Source organism: Arvicola amphibius, chromosome 5, assembly GCF_903992535.2.
Source record: "Arvicola amphibius chromosome 5, mArvAmp1.2, whole genome shotgun sequence".
NCBI lineage: Eukaryota > Metazoa > Chordata > Mammalia > Rodentia > Cricetidae > Arvicola > Arvicola amphibius.
Window position 1 is genome coordinate 197757 of NC_052051.1, and position 17500 is coordinate 215256.

General features: G+C 45.7%; 1 protein-coding gene across 2 annotated transcripts in view; it reads right to left on the reverse strand.

The window, feature by feature from the left end:
• Positions 1-17500, reverse strand: part of Myt1 (myelin transcription factor 1) — a 42229-nt gene that overhangs the window by 7947 nt on the left and 16782 nt on the right. Inside the window, exons 7-17 of one of the 2 annotated variants that reach the window (XM_038330562.1) lie at positions 16178-16312; positions 15630-15720; positions 14465-14578; positions 12418-12632; positions 11114-11238; positions 10174-10446; positions 7585-7739; positions 6357-6419; positions 6164-6232; positions 2372-2434; positions 1869-1952 (exon numbers count right to left, since the gene is read on the reverse strand). In XM_038330562.1, the coding sequence (XP_038186490.1) occupies positions 1869-1952; positions 2372-2434; positions 6164-6232; positions 6357-6419; positions 7585-7739; positions 10174-10446; positions 11114-11238; positions 12418-12632; positions 14465-14578; positions 15630-15720; positions 16178-16312 (1387 nt within the window). The remainder of the gene's footprint in view (positions 1-1868; positions 1953-2371; positions 2435-6163; positions 6233-6356; positions 6420-7584; positions 7740-10173; positions 10447-11113; positions 11239-12417; positions 12633-14464; positions 14579-15629; positions 15721-16177; positions 16313-17500) is intronic. The other variant, XM_038330561.1, reaches the window with a different exon arrangement.

Genomic DNA, 17500 nt, shown 5'->3' on the forward strand with positions numbered 1-17500 from the left:
ACCCCCACCTGCAGGTGAGTACTGCAGGAAACTTGCTCTCTACAGGAAGAATACTCTTACAATGATACAAGCACCCACAGACTGCATCACAGATGGTAAGCACTTGTCCATAAGCCTCCAGAAGACATATCATTCCCCACCCCCGGCCACCTTGCCACAGGAGAATAGAAGTAGTCAACTGTATTTTTGCTTCAGGGACTTGTATCACTTAAGACCCACACAAAAACAAGAGCCAGAGAGATGGCTCAGTGGTTAAGAGCACTGGCTGTTCTTTCAGAGGTCCCAAGTTCAATTCCCAGCACCCATATGGTTGCTCCCAACCATCTATAACTGTAGTCTTAGGTGATCTCTTCTGATATGCAAACAGATATGCAGACAAACCTTTCATATACATAAACTAAATAAATCTTGGTGGCTGGAGAGATGGCTCAGAGGTTGAGAGCACTGACTGTTTTTCCAGAGGTCCTGAGCTCAATTCCCAGCAACAACATGGTGGCTCACAACCATCTATAATAAGATCTGATGCCCTCTTCTGGAATGCAGGCATGCATGCAGACAAAATGTTGAATACATAATAAATAAATTTTAAAAAAATAAAAGAAAAAGAAAAAAGAACCACAAAAGATGTGGGAACTTTCTGGAACCCCTGGTAAGGTAATAGCACATTGCTATGATCTATTTTCTGTTCCCCCCACTGAAGACCAGGCCAGGCTAGACTTGAAATGACAGAAATCTGCTGTCTCTGCTTTCAAAGTACTAGGATTAAAAGTGGCCCAGCTTTTAAAAAACTACTTTTTAAAAAATTACCCTAGGTAAACGGTGGTGGCTTACACTTTAATCCCAGCACTTGGGAGGCAGAGGCAGGCATATGTCTGTGAGTTCGAGGCTAGCCTGGTCTACAGAGTTAGTTCCAGGACAACCAAGGCTCCACAAAGAAACCCTGTCTCAAAAAACAAAACTCCCCCAGCATCAGATAGACCATACTTTAGCACAAGCTAAGGTCAAAATACTAGCTATGAGTGTTTACTTCCCTGAACAACCTTCCCTGAAAATAAAGACCAAGTATATCCTCTTTAGTCCCTATGCTGGGTCCAGTTTCCAGTTTTAGCTCCTCCAGACTCTCTGCTTAACTAGCTCTAGACAAAGGGCTCTCAACCTGTGATTTGAATGACCCACAAGATTTTCCTAAGACCATCAGAAAACACAGAGATTTGCATTATAATTAATAACAGTAGCAAAATTATAGTTATGAAGTAGTAACAAAAATAATTTTGTGATTTGGTATCACCACAACATGAAGAACTGTATATTTAAAGGGTCAAGGCATTAGGAAGGTTGAGAACCACTGCTTTAGACAGATATGCTGGTGATCAAACCCATGATATTCAAAGATACAATATCTTCCTAATGTAGTGCCCTCTAAAACACCTGAGCCTTCTTGTCAGACAAAATATAGGGGATCCCAGAACCACGTCAGGGCAGTAGGGCACTTAACTTCCCAAAATCCCACCAAAATACCTCTGACCTGAACCCAGATAACATGCTCTGGGTTCAATATCCAGGAAACAATGTGTCAGGTTCCAGTTCTTCTGTAAAAATGAATATTATCATCAATCAATTTAATGGCCAGATATAAGGAAAAGTCTAGAATAAGTTGTTTCATTTTGTTTTGGTTTTGAGACAGGTTCTTATTAAGTAGCTCAGGAAGGCTTAAACTCAATGATCCTGCTTCTAACCTCCCAAATTCTGGGGTCCCAGATTTGTATTCAAAAGGCATTATTTTGATTTTTTTGTTGTTTAGTTATAACATACAAAAAAACCCTCGATTTTTTTTAAAACAATGAAGGAGCCAGTATAAACCTACATACTTCATCAACTCGGGGTCCTCCTTGTCATCCTTGGTAGGCGCCACCTTGAGTCCACTCTTCTTGGCACGTGGGCAGCCTGACAAACTGGTTTTGAAAGAGGAAAATATGCCACCTCAGTCCCAGAACAGCAGCTCCCTCACTGTCTGCCTCACGCTACTCCCTCAAGTTCTGTGGCCCCCTGTGGGGGTGGGAAGGAGGGAAGAAAGGATCAATCAGTCAGCTGACTCGTCAGTTATGCCTTCTTATGGAACAGAGTTGGCTCATACACGACCTTCAAACAAGGCAACAGAACCATCAGAAGTGGGAAACATCTTCAGGAGCCTCTAATCTGATACTTTGACTTTTGATTTTACTGCATATGGATACCTGAACAATTCTGGAAGCACCAACAAATCAAAAGAGATGCAAGTGGACTCTAGTTGCTGGCAACTTTAATATCTTATTTAGAACATTAGAACTTTGTCTAAGTCAGAACCTTCATCACTACCCTTGGCCCCACTCACCTCCGGTGTGAGGCATAGTTCCCTGTTATGTGGCCAGAGCCATCGCAGCCAGGTGTGGGGCACCTGCAGAGAAACATAAGATGAGACCAGAGCCCATAAAGATATTTGCCTCTTTGGACTCAGCTCTCAAAATCAAACAACCATCCCCCAATTTTGCACCTCTTTGCAAAAGAACACCACATACCTTAGCCTGCCATTGCCAGCAACTGAAGCATGGCTGTCGGCGGAGATTGGAAATAACCAAAAATAGCCTTGTTCGAATAAATCAGCTTTAATAAAGAGAGCAAGTGGGGTACACTTACAGAGCCAAGGTTCCAGCGAAGAGCAGAGAACCAAGCAGAAGAAGGGAGGGACCTACCCAAACCCAGTTCTTTTAAAGGTATGTTTTGCCCCTGGAGCGGCCACGCCCCCAGACAAGGGATTGGTCAGCCGCCCCAACGTTCAACAGGTTTTCAGTATCAATAAGGTCATATCACAGACTCAGTATGAAGCCCAGCCACTCCTAGTGGAGCCCAGGAAGTCAAGAGAAATGTAGCTGAATGAGATCAGCTTTACATCGGACACCAAGACAGGGCACTGGGTACCGTCTGTTGTGTTCATTGCATCCAAAGGAGGTTGTGGGCTCCCAGCTTAGACTTCTATTGGGTTCCAGTCACATCTGGTTATCCAGAACACATCTAAGCTTTAGGTCTAATCATAAGAACTGAGAGAGGTACCCATGAGTACCCACTGTATGGCCACTGATTCCTGCGTGGTGAATGTAGAACTCAGCCAGTGACTTTTATAGGTTGATGGACCCCAGCAAGGGTAAAATCAGAAACATGAAATACAAAATTCATGAACATATTCCATAAAGTTATTCCATAAACTTTAATATTATGAACATGATGAACTCTTCTTGAGTTATTTTCTCCCAAATGGAAATAGACAGCAGGTGCTGATTGAATGGGGTTGATTTGGAGGTGGACCCATAGCTCTGCTGCTTTGCATCTTGCTCCTAATTACAGTGCCATCTTGTGGGAAACAGCATTTGGTGTTGGTTATCCAAAGTGCTGCTCTATGGCACCCTAGCCTTGGAAAGTGTCTAACTTTCTGTCCCCAGTGTCTGACCTTTGGAACGTAGTATTTTTTATAAGAAGGACAAAAGCTAGGAGTCTGGCATTCCAGAGGATGGAACAGCTGACACCAGTTCTTGTGATTTTTTTTTTTCTGACCCCTCAGATCTTCCTCTGTGTGTCTGCCCAGACTTTTGTGTCCCTCACAGTGCTTCTTTGGTGATCAGGCAGTTGACCCACCCAAATCTTTCTCTAGTCTTCATGAGGCCATATAATGGTATAGCTGCTACATTACCACCATGGTGGCCCTCCTTTCCATAAGTACAAGTACAGGGAAATGAAAATAGTTTCTTTCTCCTTTTAGTGGGAAAAAGCCCAGTCTGAGGACCAGGGCTCCTGCTCCTTGTCTTCATATCAAGGAAGTATCCAGCAGAGGTTTAGAACAAAAAGCAGTGGTCACCCAGTGACCACATAGCAACCCAGGCCTCTGAGTTATGAGTGGCATCAGGGTAAGATGCAGATATACCTAATATCACCAGTGAGTCTTGAGAGGGTCTATGGCTCCCAGAGAACAGGCAAGTGCCTAGCACACAGGAGAATGCTCTGTATTCCTTGCTAATGTGTTATTTGATGGCTTTCCTGTAAGTTATGCTCAAAGAGGACAGTGTCCATGAGGTAAGAGGACTAGGTATTTTCCATATGCTCGTTATGGAAGCTGTCACAAGAGCTAGAACTGCCTTCACCCTGTCTATCATCTGCTTCTGTCTTGCTTGTAAAGAAGGAACAAAGGAACAATCTACACCTAAGTAATGATTGGTGACATCTCAGATCTCCCTCGGTGCCTCATTCCTATGCTGCAGAGGTGTTGTCCACCCTCACTATAGCCTGACATGCCTCCACAGTGTAGGGTAGTACGTATATGTATATGTATATGTATATGTATATGTATATGTATACTCCTACCATGTGAACTGAGAAGCTCAAGGCAGCCCCTGTTCATACAGAGAAGGAGAGTAAATGACCCTGGAACTTGTTTAAAAACAGAGAACATGCCCGAGCATGTCTTTGTTTTTCCATATATACGGAGGCCACAAAAAGAACTCCATTTGCACTGTTTTGGCCAGCCTGATGGCCACCCAGACAGGACAAGGATCCCAGGAACACTGGGGTATCAGGAATTGTGGGATAGGTCATGGTCACCTTCTTCTAAGAGTCTCCTGGAGTCTTGAGCCATGAGGCAATGGACCCAGAAAGAGCTCTGAGACAATAAAAGCTTTGGAGGCAGTGGGGACACCTGAGACGCCCACCCATGCAAGGAGACTTTCCTCTGCTGTGCCCACAGAAGGTTTGTGTTGAAGTTTTTCACAGATTTATGGTGCAGAGCCTCCCAGGGCTGGATCGGTCAAGTCTCCTCCTGTTAGCCCTCAGTACAATGTTCGGTGATCCTGAAACAGAGAGTTCTCTAGGCCCTGTGTTAGAAATCCATGAACCCTAATCATAATTGGAAAACGAAGCAGAATTGGATATAAAAATGCGTGTGAGGGTAGGTAAGAATACAAATATAATAAATACAAAGATAATAAAAAAAAGTGTGGGGAGGTGTTCACTGAGCCTACAGGACTCCTCCAACTCTGAGTTTCAGGACTAGACTACAGTGTTGTACGTAAATGAGAAAGTATGTGAGTCTACAAGGTATGAACATGACATTCACTAACAGAAGGAATGGAGCTAGTTCGAGTGAAACACAGAGTGGGTACTAAAAACCCAAGAATTTCTGTCCTAGCATAAATCAGCGCAAGTCCCTTTTGCTGTCAGCATTCTAGCTCCAGTATCCATCACCTGTCTGTTCCCCAAACAGACGCAGTGGGTCTTGGCCTGGATTCGGAACACCTATCCAAAAGGACTTGTGGGGGGGGGGGCTGGTCCTGCTGTGAGGAACAGAAGAACAGGACAGTATCTCCCAGTATCAAGGTTTCTCCTCAGCTCTGGTCTCCTGGACAAGGTAATCACAGCTCAGGGTCATGAAGGCTATAATGTCACAGGTCAACAGAGAAAATGAAAACCAAAAACAATGGACGCCCCAGCTCCAGCTCCAAGAAAACAGATGCCTGGAAACCTCTGGGTACTGCTCCTCACTTCTGAGGACTATCAGGCAAATTGACAGTTGTGGGTTTCCACAGAACCTGCTCTGCCTAAGTGTTAAGGCAGAGAGGCACAGAAGCATGGAGAGACAGCAAAGAGAAGGCAAGAACATTGAGTAGGGCTGGCAGGGCACCAGGGAGAAACAGAGCAGCCAAGGCATGGGGAGAAGGAAAGCAAGGAGCATTCTCTGGCACTTTTAGTGATAGCTTTTTTTTGACAAGAGCCCGTAGCCTGTAGCCACTAAGGCACAGTTAAGTTCCAGCTTTTCTCGGTATTTAGAATGGTAGTAGGAAAAGCAGGCCCGGCAGCCCTGTCAGAGTTCTCGGGAGTGCACAGGAGCTCTGGCCCGGCAAGTGAGAGAGATGGACAGTGCTTAGAGGTCAGATTGCTCAAAGCAGGGTCACAGGGGCAAGGACAACAGCCCAGCCAAGCAGAGTCATCCCTTTCAAGCCCTGCTCCTCTTCCCCATCCCAGGAAAGCAGGACCAGCCTGGGATGGTATCTGAGAGAAGGCTGACTTGGTAGGAGCCTCATTAAAGAGAGAGCAAAGCCAGGGAGCTGCCCAAGAAATAGGCAGTCAGTGAGCGCAAACATACTTGAGGTCAGCAGAGTGGGCAGCCATGAGGTTTCTGAGGCTCTTGTCAGCAAGAGGGCAACCAGAGAGGCTGAAAGAGAAGAGATGGGATATGGGGTGAGCCATAGAGAGGAGCAAAGGAGATGAGGAGAAAGACACCCCCCCACACACACACACAGAGCACTGGAGTCAGGCCAGAGGAGCAGGGCACGAACCTGCGATGGGAGGCATAGTTCCCGGTGATATGACCACTGCCATCACAGCCAGGGGTGGGACAGCTGGACAAAGGAAAAAGAGCATCAGAACAGAGGGCCATACATACCTGCAGGCCTTCCCCCAGAACAAGTCAACTAAAGGCAGGTGGACATCCTCAGATCACAGCCCTCACTCTGGGACTGGAAATTTCTCCTATACGACTTAACTCAAGAAGGAAAGGGAACTTGAGGTAAGGATGCCTCTGAAGCAGGAGTGCTGTGTTTACATATGCATGCTGTGTGTACAAATGTGTACTCATGAACATGTGGGGGGGGGCACTCCTCCCTTCTCCAGCTCCTAAACAGCACACTCTTCTCTGAGAGTGAAAACATAGATCCAGCCACTCTGGAAAGGTCAGATACCAAGGTAGGAAGAAACTAGTGGGGTGCAGTTTAAGGAGAGGAGGATCCCTATATCCTCCATAAAACTAGCTATGAGCACAGGTAAGGGTTAGATCACTAGTGGAAAAAGTTCTAGGCATAACATTTCATAGTCTTTTTTTATTGATTTTTATTGAGCTCTACATTTTTTCTCTGCTTCCCTCCCTGCCTCTCCCCTCCCCTTCAACCCTCCCCCAACCCTTCATAGTCTTTTAAGGACATGTGGCATTAGAGATTAATTAAAAAGTTCTGCTTGGGGGGCTGGAGAGATGGCTCAGAGGTTAAGAGCATTGCCTGCTCTTCCAAAGGTCCTGAGTTCAATTCCCAGCAACCACATGGTGGCTCACAACCATCTGTAATGGGGTCTGGTGCCCTCTTCTGGCCTGCAGACATACACACAGACAGAGTATTGTATACATAATAAATAAATAAATAAATAATTTTTTTTTTTTTTTTTGGTTTTTCGAGACAGGGTTTCTCTGCAGCTTTCCCTATTTTTTAAAAAAGTTCTGCTTGTTCCAGTCTGAGGTCCAGCAGCAGTCAGAGCTAAGAGCTGGTGTTTATGAACCTCTCAGCCTGTGACTACAATCCTCATCTTGCCCTATTCTGTTCTGTATTGTGGGCTGGACCAGAGGAGCTTCCTGATTCTTAATTGCTTTTAGAGGTTCATGTTCATAGTCAGCTCATGGCAGAGCTGACAGAAAACACGACACTGTGAACTACCCGGAACTAGGTGGTTGCTGAGTTCTGGGACCAGACCTGCTTTCCCAAGATTCCTGGGAAGGCAATCTACCAAAGTAGCACTTACGTGAGAAGCTCCTTCTTTATGTCCTTGGAAAGAAATTTCAGCTTAAAGTTGGTCAGGGTGACTTCCCCTGGGTACTTCCGCTCCTCAAAGTTCTCTTCTGACACCTCCTGATCATCTGCTTCAGAAGAAGCAAAAGAATGTGCTGCTGGCTCTGACTGAAAAAACAAAAACAAAAAAAAAAAACAAAAAAAACAAAAACAAACCAGCAGGGAATATTTTAACAACTGGCAAGGAAGCCAGATGTCCAACACAGTGGGCAACAAAGAGGTACCCTTCAGTAGTATCCATAAAATGTTTTGCCTTATGAAAGAGGGAGGAAAACCTACCTACTTCAAGACAGAAGATCACACTAGGAAGGCCAGGACACTTGATTTGGGTCAACCTCCGCCAAATTACCACTGAATGAACACCTGAATGCAGTATTTTTAAAGCTCAACTATCAGCAAGCACTAAATAGGGTTGCTGATGTATCCCAAAGCTGAGCTAGATAACATACTCGTAGCTTAATGATAATCATAATAAGCTTGTGATCGCTCTGATGGCCTTGGCCAGATCAGACACTTGACAAACACCACTAATTCAACTGTGGGTCTGTGGGTATCTTCTGACTACCCGAAGCCTCATGGGTGTGGCACAGGGAGTTAGAAACAACAACTCTTCCATTGAAAGTCAGGGGTCCTACAGCCTTAGAATAACTGCTTTTAGCAAAACAAGTACACCAGATTTTACATTCTAGGAATGTACCATCTTACTATAGATTTTAACAGGCTATTCAGGCACTATATCTAAAATGAGGCAACCCTCAAATAAGCAAAACCTGTGAAACCACAGTCCACAAAGCAGCTCTGGGAAGCCAACCTGCAGTAGCTATTATGATTCTTGTCACTAAACAAAGCTCTAAGATAGTGATTTGTTTGCCTGAGCAACTGGACAAAGGTCCCCAGAAGGACACACTTAAGACAAGTCTTCAAGGTCAGTGATGCCAGGAAGTAGAGGCCCTGGAGAAAAGGGGCTCAGAGTACCCATGATATCAGGACAGTTGCTATCAAAATTGGTGAGCCATTGGGCAGGACTGAAGTAAGGAGGAGGGTCTAAGTAAGGAATCCAGGGCAGAGGGAGGGGGATGGGAAGGCCTACCCTAAGAGCTTTTGGGGGTTAAATATGACTAGGAAAGGTTGGGAGAGGAAGGGTTTGTGAACAGTTGGCAAAGGCTGCCCATGGGGTATGGGACAGGCCTCAACAGGTGGATCTTAGGACCTCGGAGATCCCACTACAAATGGCATCTCATTCCAGGGAAGACAATGATGTTTCAAGAGGATATGCTGATATAATAAAAAGACCAGAGCTGAACTAGAGCTAAGGAAAAGGCAGGTAGGGGTACCAAGACATCCACCAACCCACAACCTAATAAAGAAGCTGAGAAGTCATGTTTAGCAGACCATGGAACAACTTAACCCTGGACATAAAGCATGAATCTTGCAAAGATATAGGCCCAAGAAAGAGAGAAGACAATGAAGATACTACATAGAGGGCACCCCTGCTTATACTAGGGCTCCTGTCTAGTGCAAGAATGATTTGGTTTCCACAGAGGCAGATAGATGTGTACTTCCCTACCGTAAGTGCTCACTGCAGGACTCCATTAGTGAGACCCAAGGGGGCTGTTAACTATATCTTGTTACCTAGACCAGGAGCCCAGTCTATCTCACCCAAAATGGAGCAATCCTGAGTTATACCCAAGGTGGAAAGGGTTTGAAATGGGGACTAACTTACAGGCAAGTAGATCGCCAGGGGCAGGAGGAGACTACCTCACCAACATCCTAGAGTTATATGGTCCTACTCCCTCCAGATAGTCCCTCCAGAAAGTGGAGATTGCTTATCTCACACTGTTTGTCCAGAGTGTTTCTTAGGAAGCATCCTAGTAGGGTGGAGAAACTCACACCTTAGACCACACATTTTATACTCAGGTGTAGAACAATAGGAAAGGGAATACTCCAACTTAGACTCTGATTCAAGTTACTGCCTGTCTCACCAGTCAGTCATGCTCTTGGGGATTCAGGCCATTGCCCACCACAAGGACTCCCATGCCCAATGCCCTGTGTCAGGAATTCCTCACTGCCCTAGTCCACGGAACCAGGCATCAAATAACTCTGGACAGCGACTGTGTTGGATGGGATATGCTGGGGAAGTGAAGCAATGCAGCCTGGGGAGACCAGAGCTTAGCTTTTGAGGAAAAGCTCACAAAATGAAGGAAACAATATTTTCCCAAATCATCTCCAAGAAATATGAGACATCCCTCTCCTCTTTGTAAAGTCTACATTGTTGCTAGCCACTAAATTCTACAGAGGTGAGACAACCCACCCTCTTTATGGAACAAGACTGAACAATGCAGGTGAAACCTTTGGTGGAGACTGTAACCTGAATTTCAGATGCTCTGCAGATGAAGAATCCTGTGTGAAAAGAGACAGACCTAGGGGTCTCTATGTGAACCTCACAAGGAAAAAATATCTAGGAAAAAAAACAGTGTTCACAGTAACCCTGAAAGCAACTGCAAGCCTACACTCAGGCTACACACAGGGCCCTGGCACCAACCTCCTCAGGCTCTTCCTCTCGAAGGCGACTGGGTTTGGTGTAGTCTAGAGGACGGTCCCACTCATCCTGGCGGGATGCCTGGCTGGACTGGGGTGAGGTCATGGAGCTGCTGGGGGCACTGGTAGTGCTCTGGCGCTGAGAGACATCAGGAGACTTGACACCAGGGCTGCTACCGCAGCTGCCACTGCTGGGAAAAGTGTTGCTTTCCCGCTTGCGATGTTTATGCATGCTCAAGTCCAGAGTTCCATTTTCATCTACCTCAATGTCCACAGCCTGTAAATACGAAGGTTAAGAATATGGGTTGGCGAACTGAGCCCCTTCCTAAGAATGTGATCTGCTGAGAGGAAAGAACCACATCGTCACTTCACGTGAAGAAGCCCTACAGTCCCACTCTCCTCTGCAGATTAAGAAGTCAACCCCCTAGCTCCAGGACAGGCTCTAAAGCTGCAGAGAAATCCTGTCTCGAAAAAAAAAAAAAAAAAAGAAGTCAACCCCTTGAAACCACCACAAGCTTGAGTGAGAACAGGTCCCTTACTCCAAGATATGTCAGTTTCTACCAGCTTCCGGAAGAGAACACGGGAACATGGCATTAGCCTGACCTTGAGTTGCATAGCACTCCAACTCTTTCCATGGTCACTCATCTACTCTCTTGGATTATCTGAGCCATGATAAAGATAATAAAAAATACCAACTAAGGGATAGAGAGATGTATCAGTGATTAAAAGCATGTATTACTTTTGCAGAGAACCAGGTTTAGTTCAATTCCCAGCACCTATATGAAGCAGCTCACAACAGCACACACATACGTGCATAATATTTTAAAATAAACATCAACTAGTTCCCATTGCCCTTGGCACCAGCCTCTTCCTTGCTGTAAATTTCTCAGTATAAACTCTGCCTATTCTTCTCTACCCTAAGGACTTCAGAATGGTATGCTCACCTTGCTGGGGAGGTCCTGTGGCTTTGTGCTGAGGTTCTCTGGCATCTCCCAGCATCGAGTGGAGAGGTTCAGAATGGCAGTGGCAGCCATGTGTGCAGCCTCAGCATCATGAGAGTAATCGAAGCCTAGAGAAGATATGATAAAAGAAAGTTTGGGCAGAAATAATAAAATTCTAGAAATATACTCAACAGACTTGGTAATTTCAAACAAGCAAATATCTTGTCCATCAACAAATACTTAGAGGCTAAATAATTCTGTAGATAGGATACATATTTGTAATACCACACACACGGACAATTTGTCCCATCATATCATAAGCTGTTGCTACACTTTTGGTGACTTTATGTTCTTAATAATTTTTGCTACCTTAATAAAGCAACAAGGCATAAGTAGGATACCATAAATGAAGGTATAGTATTATCTTTCTTAATAATACATTATGCTGTAGCTTTAAAATCATTCTCAGAAGTGATATTGTGAGTAACCAAGAAATCACTGGTATTTCCAGAAAGATTCAGACAAGTGGAAAACTCATTTTGAGCCCCTCCCCAGCAATGCCATCACAGCTTCTAAGCAAGTGAATGTGCTTTGAGACACTTGAGCATGGCCAGCAGTCTGCTGGAGTCTAGAAAAAACGCATCCCAAGGGCCACTAACCCTAAAAACTATAATCCCAATAACTTGGAAACTTGTTCCTGCTGTCTGTGGATTTGACAAGATCAACTGGGAAAAGTCAGGATCCCTCTAGGGCACAGGGTACTTTTCTATCTTTCATGCATTTCCAAGGTTAACCACAAAGAAGTGAGGTAAGTGGCAAGAAAAGGCAGGGATGATTGTTCTAGAATATTGCCAGAAACTACTTTTTCCAATATAACTGACCTTGAAATGTGTGGCTAATGTCACAGACAATACCATTTCCAGTAAGATGGTCCCTATTCAGGAAACCAAGAAGCCTCTTGTCACATTACCACCCTATTCTGTTGGGCCCTCCTTAGAGGTATTGCTGGAAGTGGACACCCTAGGGCAGATCACATTAGTGAAGTAATTCTCAAGCCTCCGGCCACACACGCCCATAACAGACCCATGATTTTCTTCATAAATAATTAGGAAACACATAAAGGTTCATTGTAAACATGGATAAGTAAGATGCAGGCCCTAAGGATGCCACAACTGGCCCATTGGGGCAGGTAAAGAAGTGGTGAGGGCTCAGGCCCACACCCTGTCCCTCCGAACTCCCAAGAGAATTCCTCCCCCACTCAGGAGTAATGTGAGAGGAGAGACATTAAACAATTCTCCTCAACTTACATTGGAAGGCTTTGGGTGAGGTTTCGTTGGTCTGAATCTTTGGGGCAAGCATACGTTTGCCAAAAACCTGAGCATCAAAACTTGCGTAGTCAAAGGTGACTTTGGAGAACTTCTCCAGCTCCTTGGCCAAGTTGGCCCTGGGCGTGGCGGGAGCCACATTGGGTCGGTAGCTCCCATAAGGAGGAACCTCAAGCTGCTTCACAAAGCACATGGGCCTGCAGTGTGAGACAGAGATGCAGAGCCTGTGAGGTTGAGACCCAGAGACCCCATGCCACCTCTCCCCCCACCCTCCAGTGCCCAAGCCAGGACTTCATGCAGCCAGGTGATAAGGAAAACACAGGGAGACACACACACCCAACACCCTGCCCCTAATTTTTGGCTAGAATTCTGCCTCCCAGGGTAAAGGGCCCCAGAATTAGGCTTATAATCAGTGTTAATAATTGCCTACAAGGAGGAAACAATAGAACCCAAAAGAAATAGTGTTTTCATGCTAACAGTATGCCAAAGTAGCAAGTCTAAACTTTCCTCAAACTGTAAAAGAACAGGTTCCAAGAGCTCAACCACACAATAAGTGAGTTTCTGAACAGGAAGCTTAGAATGGAGGAGAAATGGAAGGGGGAAGAGAGCTCCAGCAAGTGCCCTATCTCTCCTTGTTCCTGTAGAAAATAAGCAATGACTCCAGTGATCTGTGGTACTTGGGAATGACGGTGAGGACCTCAAACACTTAAATGTGGCATAAGGAGAGAGCCAGCAGGTTGACACTGTAAGACCACTCTTATGTTCCTGTGGTGATCACACTGGAGCACTGGTGGGACGGGCCCTGTTGGGGAGTGAATCCTAGGCTGGACACTGGGCTCAGCAACTCTTGGTGAAGTTGCAAGAGCAAGACCATCTGATACCAGCAAGGAGACATTTAATTTGACCTCTACATTGGTGTCACTCTTTGGGGAAAGGATTAGCTGGCAACTGGCAAGAAACTGGAAGGAAGAACAAATAAGATAGACACCTATGCTACCTTGAACCTACCATGTCAAAGGTGTCTATGGATGGGACACAGATACTCCACAAAGTAGGAAAGTAAGTCCCTATCCCCACTAAGCTGTGGTTTGTGACTGAAGGTCCCTCAGAAATGGGCCAGGGAATGACCAGGGCATGGCACTGCCAAGGAAAGCAGCCAAGAAGGAAGCCTGTGGTCAGGGGTCCTGCAAGGTGGTAATAGTACCAAGTCAGGCTTTGCTGAGTACATGGTCCTGTCTCCCACACTATGTATGAAAAGAAAAACATAGAACAGAAAGAAGGAGTTGTGAGTTCTACATTTTAAGGAAAATGGAGAGTTGTGTATCTTGCTAGTGAGGACCAAAGATAACAGTGTACTCTCAGTGACTCCAATGAGCCTCCAGCCCCAGCAGGGGACTATAGTTGATTTCAAAGAAGTCTCTGAAGACAAGCAATCCAGGAATGGTGTCTTGGACATGACCCCAAGCCTCTGGCCTTATTTGTAACCTTATTTCCAAGGTTAACTATATGGAGAGTCACTAAGCAGATTTGTTCTGATTGCTCTCTCAGGAGGCACCTAATGATAGCATGCACACACATGCATTTGAATCCATGTGTAAACTTTTTCATACGGGTGTACATATATAAAGACATGCACACACCTACATGCACCAATGTCTGCTGTTGTCTCAGATGCTTAGTACCCACAGGAGGCAGCACTCAGGGGAGCAAGTCCTGTGCCCTCCTTCCCCCTGTCCTAGGATAGGATCCATTCTGAAGTGGGGAGACATAAGGACAACTAGGTGCTCCCCCTATAGTGAGGCCCTCAACTGGTGCACTCTGCTATCTTCACATACTAACCCTGAATAATTTCACTGACTATATCAGCTGTCTTAGAATAGCTAAGGTCAGGCAGCTGTTTGCACCTTGAACAAGGCTCTTTAAGTGCAAAAGATGTGCCCTGTGAGCCAAGAGGCACACACATACCACAAAGCCCTAACATTGAAGTCCCTGCTGACACTCCTTCAGTTTAGTAGCTTATCTCACCCACCTGAGGATCCGATCTGAATTGGAGTTATTTTTGGGAGGATCTCCTGTCTGCAGTTGCTGCTTCTCATGAGATTTGGCTAATTTTTCAGCAGCAGCAATGGGACACCCAGACAAACTAGAGGAAGGAAAAGGAGAGACATCTGAGCCTTTTTCCTCCAAGACATGCTTGTGCCAGGTTGCCAAATATGTGATTCTGGAAGCAACACCATTCAGATATAAGATCTCTAGGCACATAAAGCCCAGAGCCAGTAACACACCTGTCATTTCTACAGGACAGATTATCTGTCCAGATCTGTCCTGAACCCACAAAGGACAAACTTCTCGGGCCATTTCTTTTGGGATAATTCACAGAAAATGAAATATACCCTAAAGTTCCACAAACTGTAGGCAAAGGATTCCTCTACATGCATATGTGACAAATGTAGCCCTCTTCTCCTTCTTCTCCCTCTTCTTCCTCATCTCTGTCCTCTGCTCTTTCCAGTGCCTGGACTGGATTCTAGAATCATGCCTACATATTCTGTAGGGTATCTCAGGGAAGCCAAAGGCTATACTCAGACCACAACCTAGGTACTGCCCTGGAGTATGTATGCTCACCCTCCCCAGGATCTACTGTGAGCTCAGCTACCAGCTTCTGAGCCAGCACATCTCTAAGGAACAGACTTTTTTCCAACAAAGTGACCTCTAAAGCCCAGGTATTCCTCCCAACTAAGTACATAACTGCTTGGGCCCAGACAGACTTTACCAAGCCTGAAAACACTCTTGGTGTGGCATGGCTAGTCCCCCCCTGAATAAGACAAGACAACAGATAGATCTGGACAGTAGTCTGGAAGCCCCGCATCCACCTGATCTCACCACTCCCTCAAAATAACTCTGGGCACTGACATTCCTATTGATGTTCAAGCTTTTCCTTTCACCCATGAGCAAGAGCTAGTATGCAGAGGTTTTCTGAAAATGGGCAAGACATGGTCTCCACTTTCTCTCATCACAACAGTATCAGACTTCTCATAGGATCACCTCCATCCGCAGGGCACTTGCAGCAACACAAGTGAATGGCCACCTGCCAAAGCAGGGAGAGCCCTTCCCAGACAAGGGCTTGAGGCCCAGGCAGGGACATATGCTGCGGGCCCATCTCTAATTCCCTACCATGTCCCAGCTCAATCCACTACCTTCTGTGGGTATTGCGGTTGCTGTTCACATGGCCTTGGCCCGTGCAGCCAGGCGTGGGGCACTTCAGCACATTTTCATGCATGGCCAAGACTGTAAGAGAACCAGGGAGAACAAATGAGAGCAGGCATGACTGTAATAGAGAACAGCTCAAGGAAGATGCAGAGGTTCTGTACAAAGACTGCAGCTGTGTAAACAGGGAGACATAGCACTCTGAGCCTAATAAAACGCAGTCAAGCATGCCCTTCCCGCTTGGACCCTGCCTCCCATAGAAGAAACTAGACTCTAATTTCTGATCCACAACTCTGAACTTAATTTTCATAAATTCTACTTCCAGCCTAAGAATAAGGACAGACATCCACATCCTAATCCTAAGCCTCCCCCTTCCCAGCTCAAGCAATACCGACAATCCCTCCCACAGGATGTATTTATTTAGTCTTCTGAGTCAGGCTGGTATCTGAAGGTGAACATTTGAGCAGACTGTCCCCTGTCTTATATCACAGGACCCTGAGCTTTAATCCTTGGGATAACTCTGCATGGAGCTACTCACTCTCTGGAGGGATTCTGTCCTTGTGGGGACAGCCAGACAGGCTACGGTGATGAGGATACAACCCAGTAACATGCCCAGTGCCATCACAGCCAGGTGTCGGACACTTGATCTCACGCTTCTCCACCCTGGAAGGATCTAAAACACATAGGACATATTATGCAAAGCCAAGAAACTGGAAAAGGAGAGGTAGGGACAATTCCTGTCTCCCCTTTTACTGATTGAAGAAAGACAGAGGCTGACAGGGAGGTAGTGCTAGAAAAACTGTTCCAAAAGTGTCCTTCCCACCCCATATAGCAGGAGAGACAATAGCTGGAGTGTAGGCCCTGTGTAAGCCTTGAAGGTAAAGTATCTATCAACACCCCAGAGAAAAGGACTACTTGAGGCTTGACAAGATGAAGATGACACAGGTCACAAATTATCCAAAGCTGTATCGCTAATAAATATCTGATCAGAAATTTAAACTCCAGATTTCAGCTGCCAACCTCACCCCTACAGGCCTGTGTTGGCTACTAAGTGTGGAGATCAGAAGGAAATGGAGGGTCCTCATGATGTCTCAGAGAAGTATCCTTTTGATAGATGCCAGAACCAAGCTCAGAAATCCAGCAGAAGAAAGAAGGCCTGCTCAGTCTCTCCAAGTTCAAATGGGTAGGAAGTCATGTTTCTACCAATCCAGGGAAGTGATGATATCCCGAGGGACATAACTCTGCACCCAATACCTGTCTTACTCCAACAATTTTAATGTCTATTTCTCCACATGTCGACATGTGTATATTTCCGTAGTCTAAAAGTGCCTGGGGAGAAGCTCCACACACCTGCTCTGGGCCAAGGAGGCACTTGAGATAAGTAGGTAGCAAGAAGCACATGGCCATCCTACCCTACAGATCTGGTAACTATGCTATATCACTTGTTCAAAGTCCATCCTTAGATCTGACTTCAGGTTCCAGCCTCTCCTTTATATCAATCCAGACAAAATCACTTCCACTAGCTCAGCCTGACTACCCTCTCCTAAACATCAACTACTCAGTGAAGCTAGGTGATTCTGCCCCTAAATCCAGACTTTAGAGAGAAATCCAAATACAGTGCAGAACTAGCAACAGGCTGTGACCTCAGAGGAACAGGGGAGATGTGTCTCAAGTCAGCTTGAAGGTCCTAACTCCATGGAGAACGTGATCAGGATGATCAAATATGGCTTCAAGCAACAGCTTTCAAGGTTTGAAGTCATCAAGTATCAGGTTCTATCACTGGACAATCAGAGTGGCAGGATTATGGCTAAGTGGCACAGTAGTTGGGTTATCAGCCCTCCTGCCTTCCTTTCTCTCTCTC